The sequence below is a fragment of the Chelmon rostratus genome, chromosome 21, assembly GCF_017976325.1.
Source record: "Chelmon rostratus isolate fCheRos1 chromosome 21, fCheRos1.pri, whole genome shotgun sequence".
In the NCBI taxonomy this organism is placed as follows: domain Eukaryota; kingdom Metazoa; phylum Chordata; class Actinopteri; order Chaetodontiformes; family Chaetodontidae; genus Chelmon; species Chelmon rostratus.
The window spans coordinates 10,511,075-10,530,612 of NC_055678.1; the positions used below are offsets into that span (position 1 = coordinate 10,511,075).

The window sequence follows — 19,538 nt, forward strand, 5'->3', positions numbered from 1 at the left end:
TCTTCTCTTTCTGTTTGTTCTGCTCCTTCACTCTCAAAGTTCCAATGAGCACTTAAGTATCGAATTATCTCACCTTCTTTACTTCTTTCCTCCTCATTTTCAGTGCGGGGAGGAGCGTGCTCTATGGCGAGTACACTGCATAAATGCACTTAAAGCCACAAACCAAGGATAAAATATTCAGGAGTATCATTGCCTGCAGGGGGACTTTGAAAGGACAGACTGGGTTGTATTTGTTGCTCTCACCAGAGAATTGTTTCATTTCGCAGTAGTTACTAAATGTGATTTGCTAATAGTTGGTCGTTTGTTGCCTTGCTATGGGGAAGAGCTCTTTATTTATGGCCTTCACCAGCAGCTCTACAGAGTTCCACCTTTCATGTTTTTTCATGATTTAAAGCAACGTTTGTCTTCTGTTGCGGGGTGCATTAAAAGAAAAATCTGATTTTGCTTTCCTGTCTATTCTATTTCTATTCCATCAAGATTCATTTAGTTCAGACGGCATTTTAAACACGCAAGGTCGAGTTGTCTCCCCCTTTTTCCTCATAGCGTTTTCCTTGGTCCTTGATTTGATCTTTATATTAGGACTAGCCGGTACGTTCCCTACATCACTTTTAGTCCCCTGCATGTGCTGAAGGTTACTGGATGTACAGTTGGTGAGTAGAGCTGAAACAATTCAATGATTTTAGCCATGCTTTCTGTATGATGTTTGAACAACTACATGAGTCGGATACCCTAAAGGATTGTTATTACCGGTGAATGTGGACTGTGATGTAGCGTCATCATATTTCTACAACGCGCTATGTTTTGTCACTATTAAACTTCATGACCATCTCCTGGATTTAAGATGTATGGAATTTATTCTGCCAGGGCCCAATGCCTAATCTGGCGATGCTAACAGAAGTGAAAAAGAATTTGTGTATCCATCTTGTGATCTGGATCCCACTCCAAAATGAATGGGTTTTTCCCTGGCCCATGCTACACCCTTCCACTAAAATCAGACCAGCAGTTTTTCTATAATCAAATATCAAACCAAATATGAATGAAAAGAAGATTAATAGATTAATTGAGAAAATAATCTGCAGATTAACTGATTATGAAAATGGTAATTAGCTGCAACCCCTGCCTAGAGACAGCTGTTAAAATGAGAGCAGCTGCTCGTTATTAGGTGATTATTGTTTTTTTTATGGAGTTTTTATAGCAAATTAAGCCATTAACATGCACTGGAAAATAATCAATGTGCATTTCTGCCATTACAGTATTCACAAGTATTCTTTGTTTTGAGAGGTTGTGGCTTCATTGCATCCTCTGTGCAAAAGACATTAGTTCTAACATTTCTTAAATTGGGAGAAATTACGACTGATGTTTTAATGTTAAATTCTTTGCATATTTATCAACAAGTCCACATACTCGCAGGGATACTTGTTGATTATAAAGCAACGTTTGTCATCAGCTGATTGCAGGGGTGCACTAAAAGACAGGTCAAGACACAGAAATTCCAATTTTAATGACACTTCTCACAGATATTGAAGTGGTGAGGTTGTCATTTTGATCAGTCATCTTTGTAGTGTCTCTGTCACTGTAAGCAGCGAAACTGCCTGCAGAAACAACTTTAAGTGGATGTATATAAGCACAGGACAGCAGCAAAGTGGATGTAAACAATAAAGTGATTGTATAAAATCTGATTACAGGAATCCAGGTTGTATTTGCTCGGCTGGTAACAGCACTGGATGAGGCGAGACTGGTTTTGCTGTAGAGACCCACTCACAATCACCATCCAATTCATATAACAGCTCCAGGCATCAGATTCAGTTGTTCATGCTCACACATATTGATTTAATTGTCAACGTGAAACATGCGGATTTTGTTTTTACGGTGGATTTTGTATTTCAATATGCTTTGTTGTCTCAAAACTCTTCATCCAGCTGCTTCAGAATGTGATGTTGCTGAGAAATCTGCCATTTATGTCCTGTCGTCAAAACAAACTTAAATGGCCTTGCTTACTGATTGCCCTTGCGTTGTCATGGTTTCACATCCATTAGCAGAATGGCTGGAGATTTGTTTGACATAAACTGAGGTAAAAGCACTCAGTGTTTGTCTCCTTAAAATAGTAGTGGCATTTCCCACCCTCCAAGTGTCTGCCTGGCAGACAAGTGGCGACGCAGAAACTTGTCAAGCAATTTAGTGGCCTAAAAGTTCGTCCCCCAACTGACAGAACTGCATCGCTCCCTTGGGTTTCTGAGTTCTGAGCATCACATTTAAGCCTTTCACTGAACTTTGCTCAAATCATAAACTTTTCTCTGGCCTTGGTTTGCAGACACATTTTCTGTCTCATTCGATGGCTTTTCCCCCTCTCAATCAGCTGTCTAATGCTCAGCACTTTCTTCTCATCTACTCTCACATCCGTTGTCCTCACACTCACTAAATAACCAGTTATAGGCACATTATTGCTCTTTAACCCTCTGAACTCCCATGAAGCTTCTGGGTGTTTTTTGCTCATGCCACATTTTAACTTGCTGTGAGCTTGTTTATCTTTACAATATCTAAGTCCTGCACATCTATTGAAATGGCACAATCACAGCTACAAGTAGGGAGAACGGATGCTTTTTCTGGAGTATAACACAGTTTTGATGACATAAATCATACAAAATTAAAACAAAAGGGGGCAGGGGGGTTGCATTTTATACATAATTATTAGAAGTTTCTTTAGGAGTTTTCACCCTCTCTTCTCTGCTGCAGCCTGCAGTTCAGTTGACTTTTCACTAAATTTTTCTCACCTGAATTCCCAGTTGCTCTGAAGAAAGCAGAATTTCATGGTTTTTCACAGGATCTGGCTCATGCTGACGGTTCATTCTTGGCAAAATTTCAAGTGAGACCCGTAGAATGAAGTGTCTTGATGAAATATTGCGAGTTCAGGTTAGATTTGGTTATTTTTCCTGACGGGAGTGTTCGTTGCACATGATTCATCCAATGACCGCCAGGAATAATGTAATGTAATGTAATTTTGGAATTTTCTACTTAAGGAAAACATGCCTTTCAAACCAACCGCTGGGTTGTGGGATGCTGAGCGTTAATCTACAGGTCTTGTTAAAGGCTAAGAAATGACTGAAGTTGTCCGGTCAAGAGGCTGACACCCTACAAAATAAAATCCTTCAGGATTTGTGTTTGCAGCAGCGCTGGGCCTTGTTGTTTGTAGTGTTTTGCAGTTGATTACATTTTGCATGCTGCTGTTTGTTCCAAGGCGACAGCTCTGGTAAATATATGTTCAAATCTAAAGACATGGACAAATGTTGGTATCAAAGGAATATAAACAAGTAGTTAAGGTAGAGTCTGAGTTTAAATGACTTTGAAATGCGGCAAAGGAGTGCAACAGCATTGATAGCTTCCAATATGACACTGGTGAGCAATACAACACAAGTCTCTCACCCTTCTTCTCTTCTTTTTATAGCTCAGAACTGCTCAGGCCTGCGGACATGTTCCCAATGCTTGGAGCAGCCTGAGTGTGGCTGGTGTGGAGATCCCAGCAGCACGGGGAAGGGCCTGTGCATGGAGGGCTCTTACCGGGGCCCAATGAAGAGACCGGCGAAGCAGGGCCAGCAGGGCCAGTCCCAGGAAATGAGCCTGGAGCCGGGCAGTTGCCCCAAAGACAAGGGCTACGAGTGGGCCTTCGTTCACTGCCCTGGTAAGGGATCCACTTCCTATCCGTCTTACTGAAATTTCAGATTATCTGTCATGAGTGAGGTTGTTATTCCTTATCAACTGGCATATTGTAATGGTGTTTAAAAAGGATGTTCTTATCAAGGATTCCTGTTACAGCTTCCCTATGCAACAAATCCCTCCCTGCTGACTCTATGCAACCTTATTCTATTGCGCCATTGAATGCTTTCATCAAGCCTGAGTCCATGCATCCACATCATGAAAGATGATAATATACTCAATGCTACAGTAGAGGCGTGCTCAGTGGTATCAGCATATCAGCTTGGGTGATATTTTGCCTTATTATGGGTTTAAACCTTCTTGTTTCACAGCTTCATGTGCACTGAAGCACTGAATTGAAGCGACTGCCCTGTCACCATGCAAATTTCAGTGATAACTAACCTCAAAGGTGGAAATAATTAATGCAATCCAGATCACACAAACAAGGTTGATTCGTGCATATATCTTACATGAAATAAACACTTCTTATTTTTAGTTTTACCTCCTCATCTAATGCCCAATTTGTTTTTCAAATAAGACACTTTGAACAGTTGTACAGGTGGTTCATTAAAAGTTGCAGCCTTTAAAAATGTTTAAAAGGCAAGTCTGACTAAATAATTAATTTGACAAACACAAGCTGCTGACAGCTCCATTGGCTCTATTGCTTTTCAGGGAAGCAATTATATAACAACTCTAGGTGTAACTATTGTTTGGCTGGTGTCAAAAAACCTTGTTGTTTACCAGCTACAGGCAGGATGATCAAAATGATTGTGTGGCTTAGATAGAAACTATTCAGAAATGACTCTGTAGAACTGATTTACAGACAGATGGAAATTGTGACTGTGAACATGTTTGCAGAAACTCACCCTTCTTTTCCCAAATCATTAAAATGAAATGTTAGTCTCACCTTGTTTAGCATGATCTGCCCCCCCCAGTATAACTCACAATAGGGATAAAGCACCTGTTGAAGCCATGATTTGCACAATTTGTCCAGATCTGAAATTTCATATTCGTTTACTAAAAGAACAGTTGCATTAATCCATAACATCTCCTGGCTTCTCTTGCAGCATGCCAGTGTAATGGCCACAGCACGTGCGTGAACGGCAGCGTGTGCGAACAGTGCCGTAACCTCACCACTGGTCCCCACTGCCAGACCTGCATGCCTGGTTACCACGGAGACCCGACCAATGGCGGCAAATGTCAGGGTGAGTGCCGCACCGCCACAGAAATGAGTCCCACTGCACACATAAGCCTCAACGGCTTTACATGTTATCACTATGGTGGCTGATGCAGTTTAACCTTAACCCCCCCTTAATCTTCTCTAAATCATCTGTATACATTTCATTTCAGTTAACAACTGATCAACATTAAGTTTAAACAAATGCAGCACAAATGGCGTCTTTATTTATTTGGACTAGACTGTGTGTAAATGGTAATTACAATTTTAGAAGAGCCCTTACTGAATCCTAATTAGTATGTTGTGTGACAAGCATTCAGTAATGCAGCTTCATAACCAACAGAGGGCACTATTGTGTATTGATTAGAATTGGTGACAATTTGTCTGCCCTGTTTGATTAATGGAAATATTACTCCATATGTTGGTTTCACGAAGTGTTGACAGAAAAGCAGCTGAAGGCAAAGCAGACGTCTGGTCTCTGCTGCTTTATTTTTTCTCCCTCAGCTCTCTCTTTAGTGAGAGTAAAACGTCAAGATTAACTGTGTTTTCCTGACATTGGATTGAGTGTAGAGCAGAGGTGGTGCACTGTAGGAACTGCAGGTGAAGCTGAAGGTCAGATACCGACTTCTTGTGTTACTGTGGTTTTTCCACACGTTCAAACACTGCTTTGTTGAAAATAGAAATGCATATACATCATATGTCTCGATTTTAGGTGAGGGGATATACAATACACACAGACACATACATACAGGACTGTTTAGCCTTGTGAAACACTGCCACAGCATAGGAATGGATATTTAACCGAAGAAAAAAGTGACTGTATGTGATAAGTCTTTTCATTAAATACATCAGAGATCGTCTGAAGGCCGGTAGAACAGCTTCATTGTCAAGAGGACGTTTACCCGAACACGTCCCTTATGAGACATGACTAGCATTCCTGAGAAATTACATGGAAGCTATTGTTGAATACACACACACACACACACACACATGCACACACGCCTGGGAGCTTTACAGTCTCAGATACCATCTGTTAATACATAAGATAAAACTGTAACCTGTAAAGTGAAACTGCACGGGTGAGCATACGTGAAGGGAATAGTCTTCTTATTCTTTTGGACCCTGAGGACCAAATGACTCAAAATCATTATGTGCTGTTACTACATGCAGATACACCCAAGCATTAATGTGAAGACAGGGGAGCCACTGCATAGTCAGTGTTTGTTTTATGCGCAGTTAGGCAGACCCCCAACCCCAACCCACGATTTAAAAAAAGACATAAATACTAAATAAATGCAAAATCAACCTAAAATCAGAATAAGATCTTTTGGAAAATGAACTGTGTTTACGGACAACAGCTTTGCAACATGTTCCCGAGCCCATGTGGTAATATCCTTTATGCAATCATGTGCACCTGTGGAATGTTCCAAACAGGTGTTTATGGGGCATTCCACAACTTTCCCAGTCTTTTGTTGCTCCTGTCCCAACTTGCGTGAAACGTGTTGCTGCATCAAATTCAGAATAAGCAGATATTTACAAAAATCAAGGAAGTTGATGAGGTCAGACATTAAATATATTGTCTTTGTGCTGTTTCTTATTGAGTGAATGTCAGAAAGAATTGGCCAATGATCACATCCTGTTTTATTTATGTTTCACACAGCGTCCTAACTGTTTTGGAATCAGGTTCGTACAATTAAATGCCTGTATCAGTGGCTGTCAGTAATAGGAAGTATAGGAGCAAGTGCTAAAAGCAGCCCTGTCTCCTGAAATATTCATATGTGCCGTCTTGGGAAATGTGCTAAGAAGAAGGTCTAACATTGGAAGGGAAAACGGTGTCAACTGACCCCTCTGTAATACCCCTTCTCAGTGTTTTAAAGCTTAGTCAAGTGAAAGAAATAGGTCGAGTTTTTTTTTTTTTTTTTTTGTCCTGCAAAATCAACCTGAAAGACTGCCACACTAGAAGCACCTCGGCAACCAATTCACTCATCTTTCACACTTCTGTTGCTGCACTGTTAGTATTCCACGCACACATGCCTAGCAGGTATTGTTATGTCCCATCTAAAGCTAAAGGGGGATGGGGTGGGCATATTTTTCTCCATCATGTATCAGATCTGTGAAGTTCAGCCAATCTTTTGGGAAATACACTTGTTTACCATCTTACCCAGATCGATAGCAATTTCATCTCGGAGTGTTCTGTACAGCAGGAGAGATAGCCTAGCTTAGCACAAACACTGCGAGCAATGGGGAACTGTTAGCCCAGTCCTTAAAAGTGGAGAAAAACAACTGTTGTTATGATGCAGAGTTGTCAGCTTTATTGTGCCCTCAGGAGATCCCAAACACAAAAATTTAAACTGAGGTTGGAAATCCCTAACTATACGAAGTACATACAAGCCAAACCCTCACTTTATCCACGTTTCCAGCTTTGTTTAATCTATAATGTCTCCTGTTACTCTCTCCCTCTCCCTCTGCCCCATCTTCTTCTCCATCTGTGTTTTGTTGCTCCTTCCAGCCTGTAAGTGTAATGGTCATGCAAGTGTGTGCCAGGTGTTAACTGGCAAGTGCTTCTGCACCACCAAAGGGATCAAAGGAGACCAGTGCCAGCTGTGAGTACTCCGAACACATGCTTACACACACACACACACACACACACACACACACACACACACACACACACACACACACACACCCCTACAATCATGAGAAAACAGAACTACCCTGCAGGGTTGTAGTGTTTTAAATTACTGAATTTTGCAGCATTTCCTGGTGTAGCATTTTGTTAGGAAACATCAGTTTATAGTCCGTTCAGCATCTCTGCACCCTGTTTCCAAAAGTTCACATCTGTGACAGAGGTCAAATGAGAGGAACACTCTCAATGCTCCTACTGAAATTCACTGACTTAAGGTAATGTCAATCAAAAGTGAGTCTGTGGGCTGCCTGTCACCGGGCCAGTAATCACTTGGGATGGAGCCCTGATGAAACGCTCGGTGCAATTTTAAGGGAAACCCATTTTGACAAGTGAGACAGATACAGATGGGGGTGTGTTATTTGCTGTTTATGATATTTTGCCTGAAAAAAAACCAAAAAAACAGAATATTGGTTCTGTGATTCCAACATATTTATGATCTTCTGTTAAGAGTTAAAAACTCAACCCTGGAGAGCCCCCTTGCTTTTGATTTAGTGTAATAAGACAAAATGATTGATAAAATGGCGTTGAAACAAATGACAATACATCATAATGGATAGTAAGACCCAGACCCAGAGAAATGTTCTTTTTTTTTTTTTTAGCCAAATAGTAAGTTTTTACAAAATGATCCTTATATTGTAGAAATATTGGATTATGTTTTTTTCTCTATGCGGATCAGTCCTGTATTAATTCTGCCTGTCATGTTGGAGCAATTCATTTCTTTGGTATTGATTTGAAATTATGACTCAGTGTGACTCTCAGTAATCCTCTTTTCATTCTATGAATATCATATTCAAAGACTGTGAGGGCACAGTTCGTGTAGTAAACATAATAGCCAAAGTGCAGCCGTGCTCCTTCTCATGTGGAGGCTTAGATGTTGTAATGATTCGGTGGTGTGAAAACAGAGAACCATCAGTCGGCATTATATTGGCCAGAAACTCCACCTCCAGCACGATTTCTGCTGACGCGCTGGATTCCCCCGGTGTAGGAGGACCATCTCCACTTAACTGTCTGCTTTCACAGTTGTAAGCAGAAAGGACTCTGATGTTTTTAATACCCCTAATGCAGCAGGAGTTATGGCGGGGTCACTGGCAAACACGAGCGCACATGCACACCCACACACGTGTTTTCTCTCCCTCTCTAAAATGACATGTCCTCCGGATATCTACCGACACCGTGTGCTCGGCTCAAAATCACGTATCCACTTTCCCTGTGTTCAGGTTTTGTCACATCTACTTGTTCAGTTACACATTTCACAGTCCCACATTTCACACCATATTTGTCACACTGATACAACTGAGACATCTTCTCGCTGAATACAATGACAAGGTTTTAGTCAGCAAAAGTCACATACAGTTGTCATTACACCCTTAAAGGTGCCCTGTGGAGCTTTCTTACAAACAAACAAAAGTTCCCTGAGGCCTGAACAAATGTGTTGAATGTGTTTGTCGAGACGATTCTTGCAGATATTTTAAATCCTGGATTGTTTACATCATTCAAAACCAAACAGGGACCCACCAATAAAAACATTACTCCATAGCACGACTCACCGTAAGAAACATCACAGGATGCCTTTAACCTTTTGGGTTTGAATCTCAACCTTAATTGTGGTTTTCAAATTCAAATTCAAATAGCTTTATTGATATATATTGATATTGGTAACAGCTTTATTGTTCTCCATGTACTGTTTTATAATCACTTTAAATAACTCGAACAACTCGAAAGTCCCTTAAAATGAGATTTAATTGGGAGTTTTCATTATTATTATCCTTCATGGTTTAATGACCAAGATAGCAGCAGTACAGTTTCAAGGAACATTAAAAACACATAAAGCACAACATACAGCATCAACTTGTAATAAAAAAGAAGTAGATTAACTTAAAACTAGAAAATTCCCTCTGGGAAATTTTGAAAGAGACACGGGGTGTGTTCGAGCCGACAAAATTATCTACGTTTTAAAGTTTGAATGAAGTCTCTAGGACCAAGTATGCCCGAGCAGCGGACAATTGAAAAAGGCTGAAATTTGAGGAAATTTCCCCATTCATTTCTTATGGGAAATTTATCGCAGTTGTTTGCGTCTTACGTCGGCCTTCGATGGTCATAGCTCGAAAACCGTAAGAGATATCAAAATGTGCCGAGGGTCATTTGGAGCCGACAAAATTATCTACGTTTTAAAGTTTGAATGAAGTCTCTAGGAGAAACTATGGCGAAGCAGCGGACAATTGAAAAAGGCTGCAAATTGAGAAAACGGCAGATATCAGAGGCAGTCAGTCCCTGATTAATGAATTGCTCTCAGCTGTGTTTCTGTGGCTTTCTCCTTGTCTGTCTCTGTTGATCACCTCAGCTGTCTGTGTCTGCTTCTCTCCTCTGCTTCATGTCTCTGTTAACATGAATTAATGAACTGAATCAATAAACATGAATGGAGCTAATGCTAACGGAGCTAACAGAGCTAACACTAACTGAGCTAACAGCTAAAGGTGCGAATATAGCTAACGGCGCTAGCGCTAACAGAGCTAACTGTGCTAACAGAGCTAACAGAGCTAACGGCGTTAACAAGGGGGCGGGGGGATGGGGTTTTCATTATGCATTTGTCTGTGTGTGTGTGTTTATGTATCTGTCGTTGTGTGTGACTGCGTATGTGTGTGTCTTCGTCTGTTTGTGTGTGTGTGTCTGCTTGAACTACACAAGCAGCCCAACCAGCTCCTACATGGAGATGTGTCTGGTATATGTGTGTCTGAATGTGTGTGTGTGTGTGTGTTTGTTTGTGTGCGTGTGTAACTTCTGCCCCACCTGCTGATAATTACCTCTCTACCTCTCCCACTTTTTACCTGTTCCTGTTCAGTTTTGACGTGCTTGTTTTTAATCACTTTTTAGCTGTTGGTTAGCCCTGCTTGTGTGTGTGTTTGTGTGACTACTGTCTCAACCTTTTTGGCAAAGCGCTTGGTGAAGCTGAGTTTAACTGTTTGTTGGATGGAGATTGTTTTCAAACAATGCCCTTGTTTTGACTGAGCTCGTTAAGATAATCATTCTCAGGCTTGTTGTCCTGCAGATGTGTGTGCGTGGGTTATTGACCGGTGTGTGTGTAAATGACAGTTGCACCTGTTAAACTCTTCCCTTGAAAAGCGGCTTTTTCGCTGTCGGTTTCTTCCGAACAACTTGCGATTGTGTCAAAACCGTAGCTGCTATCAAAAAACCGATTACACTGTGAGATGCGGACAAGTCTGGGCCAGATGTACGTGTGTTTTATGTCCAGATATTCTTTAGAAAAATGACAAAATGGTCGACTTAAAAAGACTCTGCGACTCAGAGAACAGGAGTTTGTATTGTATGCAGTGAGATTTGGGTTCGGCGAACCTCCTGAACTAAATCCTCTGGTGAGAGAACCGTACCTCGTATCAGAGTGTACTATAGATCATCGGACTCCCGAGAACTTCCTGAGTCCGGCCATCTCCTCGTTTTATTCCTGACACAACAACTTTTCGTTTTATGGCGATCTAAAGACAGGAGGCATTTCTGCTTTGCTCACAAAACAGCTCTGAATTTTAACATGGGACTTAATGGGAGAACAGGAGGGCGCTGGCTGCACAAAACGTCTCACTATTTAAATTCAGTAAGTCTCTCGGCTTTTTCGAGGACATCACACGAAAGAGGACAAGTTTGTCTACAAAATGAGCCCAAAATTATGCGTGTAGAGTGTAATTTGTGGCCGTAGCGACGAGAAAAAGAGAAGATTTTCAGATCGTTTTTAGACTCTGTGCCACTCTAGCACGCACTCTAGCACGAACATTCCGCGCAATACACACCCATTATAATCTCAAAATTTCCCGCCAAACGATCACTGTCATTGAACAGTGACTGATCAAAAACTATAGGACCAATCAAAATGTGGATGAACACACCAATAGACCAGACTTGGGTCTACATTTTAAAGTTGAAATGAAGTCTCTCGGTGAATGTATGCCTGAGCTACAGATGTTTGAAAAACTCCAATTTCAATCTTGTTTTTTTCACCGGTCCCATTCATTTCTTATGGGAAATTTATCGCAGTTTTTCGCGTCTTACGACGCGAAAAACTGCGATAAATTTGAGAAAAGTAATAGCACACCGATCCCGAACAATACGCACGTTTTGATATATAATTTGCGAGGGTTTTCTCAAAGCTGCGGGGCGAGTTTGAGGACGAAAACTTGGAGGAAGATGAAAAATAATAAGAAGAAGAAGAAGAAGAAACGCGCGGGATAGTAATAAGTGACTCGGGGCTACGCCCCGAGTCACTGGCTCCTGCAGCTATGAAATAGCTGTAGGAGCCAGTGACTCGGGACGTTGCCCCGTGTCCCTAATAACTAGAAAATTCCCCCTGGGAAATTTTGAAAGGGACACGGGGTGCGTTCGAGCCGACAAAATTATCTACGTTTTAAAGTTTGAATGAAGTCTCTAGGAGAAACTATGGCGAAGCAGCGGACAATTGAAAAAGGCTGCAATGTGAGAAAACGGCAGATATCAGAGGTAGTCAGTCCCTGATTAATGAATTGCTCTCAGCTGTGTTTCTGTGGCTTTCTCCTTGTCTGTCTCTGTTGATCACCTCAGCTGTCTGTGTCTGCTTCTCTCCTCTGCTTCATGTCTCTGTTAACATGAATTAATGAACTGAATCAATAAACATGAATGGAGCTAATGCTAACGGAGCTAACAGAGCTAACACTAATGGAGCGAACAGCTAACAGTGCGAATAGAGCTATCGGCGCTAACGCAACCAGAGCTAACTGTGCTAACAGAGCTAATAGAGCTAGCGGCGTTAACAAGGGGGCGGGGGGATGGGGTTTTCATTATGCATTTGTCTGTGTGTGTGTGTTTATGTATCTGTCGTTGTGTGTGACTGCGTATGTGTGTGTCTTCGTCTGTTTCTGTGGCTTTCTCCTTGTCTGTCTCTGTTGATCACCTCAGCTGTCTGTGTCTGCTTCTGTCCTCTGCTTCATGTCTCTGTTAACATGAATTAATGAACTGAATCAATAAGCATGAATGGAGTTAATGCTAACAGAGCTAACAGAGCTAACACTAACGGAGCTAACACTAACGGAGCTAACACTAACGGAGCTAACAGCTAACGGCACGAATAGAGCTAACGGCGCTAACGCTAACAGAGCTAACTGTGCTAACAGAGCTAACGGCGTTAACAAGGGGCGGGGGGATGGGGTTTTCATTATGCATTTGTCTGTGTGTGTGTGTTTATGTATCTGTCGTTGTGTGTGACTGCGTATGTGTGTGTCTTCGTCTGTTTGTGTGTGTGTGTGTCTGCTTGAACTACACAAGCAGCCAAACCAGCTCCAACATGGAGATGTGTATAGTATATATGTGTCTGAATGTGTGTGTGTGTGTGTGTGTGTGCCTGTGTAACTTCTGCATTTGTGTGACTACTGTCTCAACCTCTTTGGCAAAGAGCTTTGTGAAGCTGAGTTTAACTGCTTGTTGGACAGAGATTATTTTCAAACAATGCCCTTGTTTTGACTGAGCTCGTTAAGATAATCACTCTCAGGCTTGTTGTCCTGCAGATGTGTGTGCGTGGGTTATTGACCGGTGTGTGTGTAAATGACAGTTACACCTGTTAACTGAAAAGCGGCTTTTTCGCTGTCGGTTTCTTCCGAACAACTTGCGATTGTGTCAAAACCGTAGCTGCTATCAAAAAAACGATTACACTGTGAGATACGGACAAGTCTGGGCCAGATGTACGTGTGTTTTATGTCCAGATATTCTTTAGAAAAATGACAAAATGGTCGACTTAAAAAGACTCTGCGACTCAGAGAACAGGAGTTTGTATTGTATGCAGTGAGATTTTGGGGGAAATTTTGAAAGGGACACGGGGTGTGTTTGAGCCGACAAAATTATCTACGTTTTAAAGTTTGAATGAAGTCTCTAGGACAAAGTATGGCCGAGCTGCGGACAATTGAAAAAGGCTGAAATTTGAGGAAATTTCCCCATTCATTTCTTATGGGAAATTTATCGCAGTTGTTCGCGTCTTACGTCGGCCTTCGATGGTCATAGCTCGAAAACCGTAAGATTTATCAAAATGTGCCGAGGGTCATTTGGAGCCGACAAAATTATCTACGTTTTAAAGTTTGAATGACGTCTCTAGGAGAAAGTATGGCAGAGCAGCGGACAATTGAAAAAGGCTGCAATTTGAGAAAACAGCAGATATCAGAGGTGGTCAGTCCCTGATTAATGAACTGGTCCCAGCTGTGTTTCTGTGGCTTTCTCCTTGTCTGTCTCTGTTGATCACCTCAGCTGTCTGTGTCTGCTTCTCTCCTCTGCTTCATGTCTCTGTTAACATGAATTAATGAACTGAATCAATAAACATGAATGGAGCTAATGCTAACGGAGCTAACAGAGCTAACACTAACGGAGCTAACAGCGCGAATACAGCTAACAGCTCTAACGCTAACAGAGCTAACTGTGCTAACAGAGCTAATAGAGCTAACGGCGTTAACAAGGGGGCGGGGGGATGGGGTTTTCATTATGCATTTGTCTGTGTGTGTGTGTTTATGTATCTGTCATTGTGTGTGACTGCGTATGTGTGTGTCTTCGTCTGTTTGTGTGTGTGTGTCTGCTTGAACTACACAAGCAGCCCAACCAGCTCCTACATGGAGATGTGTCTGGTATATGTGTGTCTGAATGTGTGTGTGTGTGTGTGTTTGTTTGTGTGCGTGTGTAACTTCTGCCCCACCTGCTGATAATTACCTCTCTACCTCTCCCACTTTTTACCTGTTCCTGTTCAGTTTTGACGTGCTTGTTTTTAATCACTTTTTAGCTGTTGGTTAGCCCTGCTTGTGTGTGCGTTTGTGTGACTACTGTCTCAACCTTTTTGGCAAAGCGCTTGGTGAAGCTGAGTTTAACTGTTTGTTGGACGGAGATTGTTTTCAAACAATGCCCTTGTTTTGACTGAGCTTGTTAAGATAATCATTCTCAGGCTGGTTGTCCTGCAGATGTGTGTGCGTGGGTTATTGACCGGTGTGTGTGTAAATGACAGTTACACCTGTTAACTGAAAAGCGGCTTTTTCGCTGTCGGTTTCTTCCGAACAACTTGCGATTGTGTCAAAACCGTAGCTGCTATCAAAAAAACGATTACACTGTGAGATGCGGACAAGTCTGGGCCAGATGTACGTGTGTTTTATGTCCAGATATTCTTTAGAAAAATGACAAAATGGTCGACTTAAAAAGACTCTGCGACTCAGAGAACAGGAGTTTGTATTGTATGCAGTGAGATTTGGGTTCGGCGAACCTCCTGAACTAAATCCTCTGGTGAGAGAACCGTACCTCGTATCAGAGTGTACTATAGATCATCGGACTCCCGAGAACTTCCTGAGTCCGACCATCTCCTCGTTTTATTCCTGACACAACAACTTTTCGTTTTATGGCGATCTAAAGACAGGAGGCATTTCTGCTTTGCTCACAAAACAGCTCTGAATTTTAACATGGGACTTAATGGGAGAACAGGAGGGCGCTGGCTGCACAAAACGTCTCACTATTTAAATTCAGTAAGTCTCTCGGCTTTTTCGAGGACATCACACGAAAGAGGACAAGTTTGTCTACAAAAGATCCCAAAATTATGCGTGTAGAGTGTAATTTGTGGCCGTAGCGACGAGAAAAAGAGAAGATTTTCAGATCGTTTTTAGACTCTGTGCCACTCTAGCACGCACTCTAGCACGAACATTCCGCGCAATACACACCCATTATAATCTCAAAATTTCCCGCCAAACGATCACTGTCATTGAACAGTGACTGATCAAAAACTATAGGACCAATCAAAATGTGGATGAACACACCAATAGACCAGACTTGGGTCTACATTTTAAAGTTGAAATGAAGTCTCTCGGTGAATGTATGCCTGAGCTACAGATGTTTGAAAAACTCCAATTTCAATCTTGTTTTTTTCGCCCGTCCCATTCATTTCTTATGGGAAATTTATCGCAGTTTTTCGCGTCTTACGACGCGAAAAACCGCGATAAATTTGAGAAAAGTAATAGCACACCGATCCCGAACAATACGCACGTTTTGATATATAATTTGCGAGGGTTTTCTCAAAGCTGTGGGACGAGTTTGAGGACGAAAACTTGGAGGAAGATGAAAAATAACTAGAAAATTCCCCCTGGGAAATTTTGAAAGGGACACGGGGTGCGTTCGAGCCGACAAAATTATCTACGTTTTAAAGTTTGAATGAAGTCTCTAGGAGAAACTATGGCGAAGCAGCGGACAATTGAAAAAGGCTGCAATTTGAGAAAACTGCAGATATCAGAGGCAGTCAGTCCCTGATTAATGAATTGCTCCCAGCTGTGTTTCTGTGGCTTTCTCCTTGTCTGTCTCTGTTGATCACCTCAGCTGTCTGTGTCTGCTTCTCTCCTCTGCTTCATGTCTCTGTTAACATGAATTAATGAACTGAATCAATAAACATGAATGGAGCTAATGCTAACAGAGCTAACAGAGCTAACACTAACTGAGCTAACAGCTAACGGTGCGAATATCGCTAACGGCGGTAGCGCTAACAGAGCTAACTGTGCTAGCAGAGCTAATAGAGCTAACAGCGTTAACAAGGGGGCGGGGGGATGGGGTTTTCATTATGCATTTGTCTGTGTGTGTGTGTTTATGTATCTGTCGTTGTGTGTGACTGCGTATGTGTGTGTCTTCGTCTGTTTCTGTGGCTTTCTACTTGTCTGTCTCTGTTGATCACCTCAGCTGTCTGTGTCTGCTTCTCTCCTCTGCTTCATGTCTCTGTTAACATGAATTAATGAAGTGAATCAATAAACATGAATGGAGCTAATGCTGACGGAGCTAACAGAGCTAACACTAACGGAGCTAACAGCTAGCGGTGCGAATAGAGCTAACGGCGCTAACGCTAACAGAGCTAACTGTGCTAACAGAGCTAATAGAGCTAACGGCGTTAACAAGGGGGCGGGGGGATGGGGTTTTCATTATGCATTTGTCTGTGTGTGTGTGTTTATGTATCTGTCGTTGTGTGTGACTGCGTATGTGTGTGTCTTCGTCTGTTTGTGTGTGTGTGTCTGCTTGAACTACACAAGCAGCCCAACCAGCTCCTACATGGAGATGTGTCTGGTATATGTGTGTCTGAATGTGTGTGTGTGTGTGTGTTTGTTTGTGTGCGTGTGTAACTTCTGCCCCACCTGCTGATAATTACCTCTCTACCTCTCCCACTTTTTACCTGTTCCTGTTCAGTTTTGACGTGCTTGTTTTTAATCACTTTTTAGCTGTTGGTTAGCCCTGCTTGTGTGTGCGTTTGTGTGACTACTGTCTCAACCTTTTTGGCAAAGCGCTTGGTGAAGCTGAGTTTAACTGTTTGTTGGACGGAGATTGTTTTCAAACAATGCCCTTGTTTTGACTGAGCTCGTTAAGATAATCATTCTCAGGCTTGTTGTCCTGCAGATGTGTGTGCGTGGGTTATTGACCGGTGTGTGTGTAAATGACAGTTACACCTGTTAACTGAAAAGCGGCTTTTTCGCTGTCGGTTTCTTCCGAACAACTTGCGATTGTGTCAAAACCGTAGCTGCTATCAAAAAAACGATTACACTGTGAGATGCGGACAAGTCTGGGCCAGATGTACGTGTGTTTTATGTCCAGATATTCTTTAGAAAAATGACAAAATGGTCGACTTAAAAAGACTCTGCGACTCAGAGAACAGGAGTTTGTATTGTATGCAGTGAGATTTGGGTTCGGCGAACCTCCTGAACTAAATCCTCTGGTGAGAGAACCGTACCTCGTATCAGAGTGTACTATAGATCATCGGACTCCCGAGAACTTCCTGAGTCCGGCCATCTCCTCGTTTTATTCCTGACACAACAACTTTTCGTTTTATGGCGATCTAAAGACAGGAGGCATTTCTGCTTTGCTCACAAAACAGCTCTGAATTTTAACATGGGACTTAATGGGAGAACAGGAGGGCGCTGGCTGCACAAAACGTCTCACTATTTAAATTCAGTAAGTCTCTCAGCTTTTTCGAGGACATCACACGAAAGAGGACAAGTTTGTCTACAAAATGAGCCCAAAATTATGCGTGTAGAGTGTAATTTGTGGCCGTAGCGACGAGAAAAAGAGAAGATTTTCAGATCGTTTTTAGACTCTGTGCCACTCTAGCACGCACTCTAGCACGAACATTCCGCGCAATACACACCCATTATAATCTCAAAATTTCCCGCCAAACGATCACTGTCATTGAACAGTGACTGATCAAAAACTATAGGACCAATCAAAATGTGGATGAACACACCAATAGACCAGACTTGGGTCTACATTTTAAAGTTGAAATGAAGTCTCTCGGTGAATGTATGCCTGAGCTACAGATGTTTGAAAAACTCCAATTTCAATCTTGTTTTTTTCGCCCGTCCCATTCATTTCTTATGGGAAATTTATCGCAGTTTTTCGCGTCTTACGACGCGAAAAACCGCGATAAATTTGAGAAAAGTAATAGCACACCGATCCCGAACAATACGCACGTTTTGATATATAATTTGCGAGGGTTTTCTCAAAGCTGTGGGACGAGTTTGAGGACGAAAACTTGGAGGAAGATGAAAAATAATAATAAGAAGAAGAAGAAGAAACGCGCGGGATAGTAATAAGTGACTCGGGGCTACGCCCCGAGTCACTGGCTCCTGCAGCTATTTCATAGCTGTAGGAGCCAGTGACTCGGGACGTTGCCCCGTGTCCCTAACTAGAAAATTCCCCCTGGGAAATTTTGAAAGGGACACGGGGTGCGTTCGAGCCGACAAAATTATCTACGTTTTAAAGTTTGAATGAAGTCTCTAGGAGAAACTATGGCGAAGCAGCGGACAATTGAAAAAGGCTGCAATTTGAGAAAACGGCAGATATCAGAGGTAGTCAGTCCCTGATTAATGAATTGGTCCCAGCTGTGTTTCTGTGGCTTTCTCCTTGTCTGTCTCTGTTGATCACCTCAGCTGTCTGTGTCTGCTTCTCTCCTCTGCTTCATGTCTCTGTTAACATGAATTAATGAACTGAATCAATAAACCTGAATGGAGCTAATGCTAACAGAGCTAACTGAGCTAACACTAACTGAGCTAACAGCTAAAGGTGCGAATATAGCTAACGGCGCTAGCGCTAACAGCTAACTGTGCTAGCAGAGCTAATAGAGCTAACGGCGTTAACAAGGGGGCGGGGGGATGGGGTTTTCATTATGCATTTGTCTGTGTGTGTGTGTTTATGTATCTGTCGTTGTGTGTGACTGCGTATGTGTGTGTCTTCGTCTGTTTGTGTGTGTGTGTCTGCTTGAACTACACAAGCAGCCCAACCAGCTCCTACATGGAGATGTGTCTGGTATATGTGTGTCTGAATGTGTGTGTGTGTGTGTGCGTGTGTAACTTCTGCCCCACCTGCTGATAATTACCTCTGCACCTCTCCCACTGTTTACCTGTTCCTGTTCAGTTTTGACGTGCTTGTTTTTAATCACTTTTTAGCTGTTGGTTAGCCCTTTTTGTGTGTGCATTTGTGTGACTACTGTCTCAACCTCTTTGGCAAAGAGCTTTCTGAAGCTGAGTTTAACTGCTTGTTGGACGGAGATTGTTTTCAAACAATGCCCTTGTTTTGACTGAGCTCGTTAAGATAATCACTCTCAGGCTGGTTGTCCTGCAGATGTGTGTGCGTGGGTTATTGACCGGTGTGTGTGTAAATGACAGTTGCACCTGTCGTTAACTCTTCCCTTGAAAAGCGGCTTTTTCGCTGTCGGTTTCTTCCGAACAACTTGCGATTGTGACAAAACCGTAGCTGCTATCAAAAAAACGATTACACTGTGAGATGCGGACAAGTCTGGGCCAGATGTACGTGTGTTTTATGTCCAGATATTCTTTAGAAAAATGACAAAATGGTCGACTTAAAAAGACTCTGCGACTCAGAGAACAGGAGTTTGTATTGTATGCAGTGAGATTTGGGTTCGGCGAACCTCCTGAACTAAATCCTCTGGTGAGAGAACCGTACCTC

The 19,538-nt window shown here is 42.2% G+C and overlaps 1 protein-coding gene across 1 annotated transcript in view; it reads left to right on the forward strand.

The window, feature by feature from the left end:
• Nucleotides 1-19,538, forward strand: part of atrnl1b (attractin-like 1b) — a 77,585-nt gene that overhangs the window by 16,813 nt on the left and 41,234 nt on the right. The window contains exons 18-20 of the mRNA XM_041962874.1: nt 3,443-3,676; nt 4,758-4,895; nt 7,377-7,470. Of these exons, the coding sequence (XP_041818808.1) occupies nt 3,443-3,676; nt 4,758-4,895; nt 7,377-7,470 (466 nt within the window). The remainder of the gene's footprint in view (nt 1-3,442; nt 3,677-4,757; nt 4,896-7,376; nt 7,471-19,538) is intronic.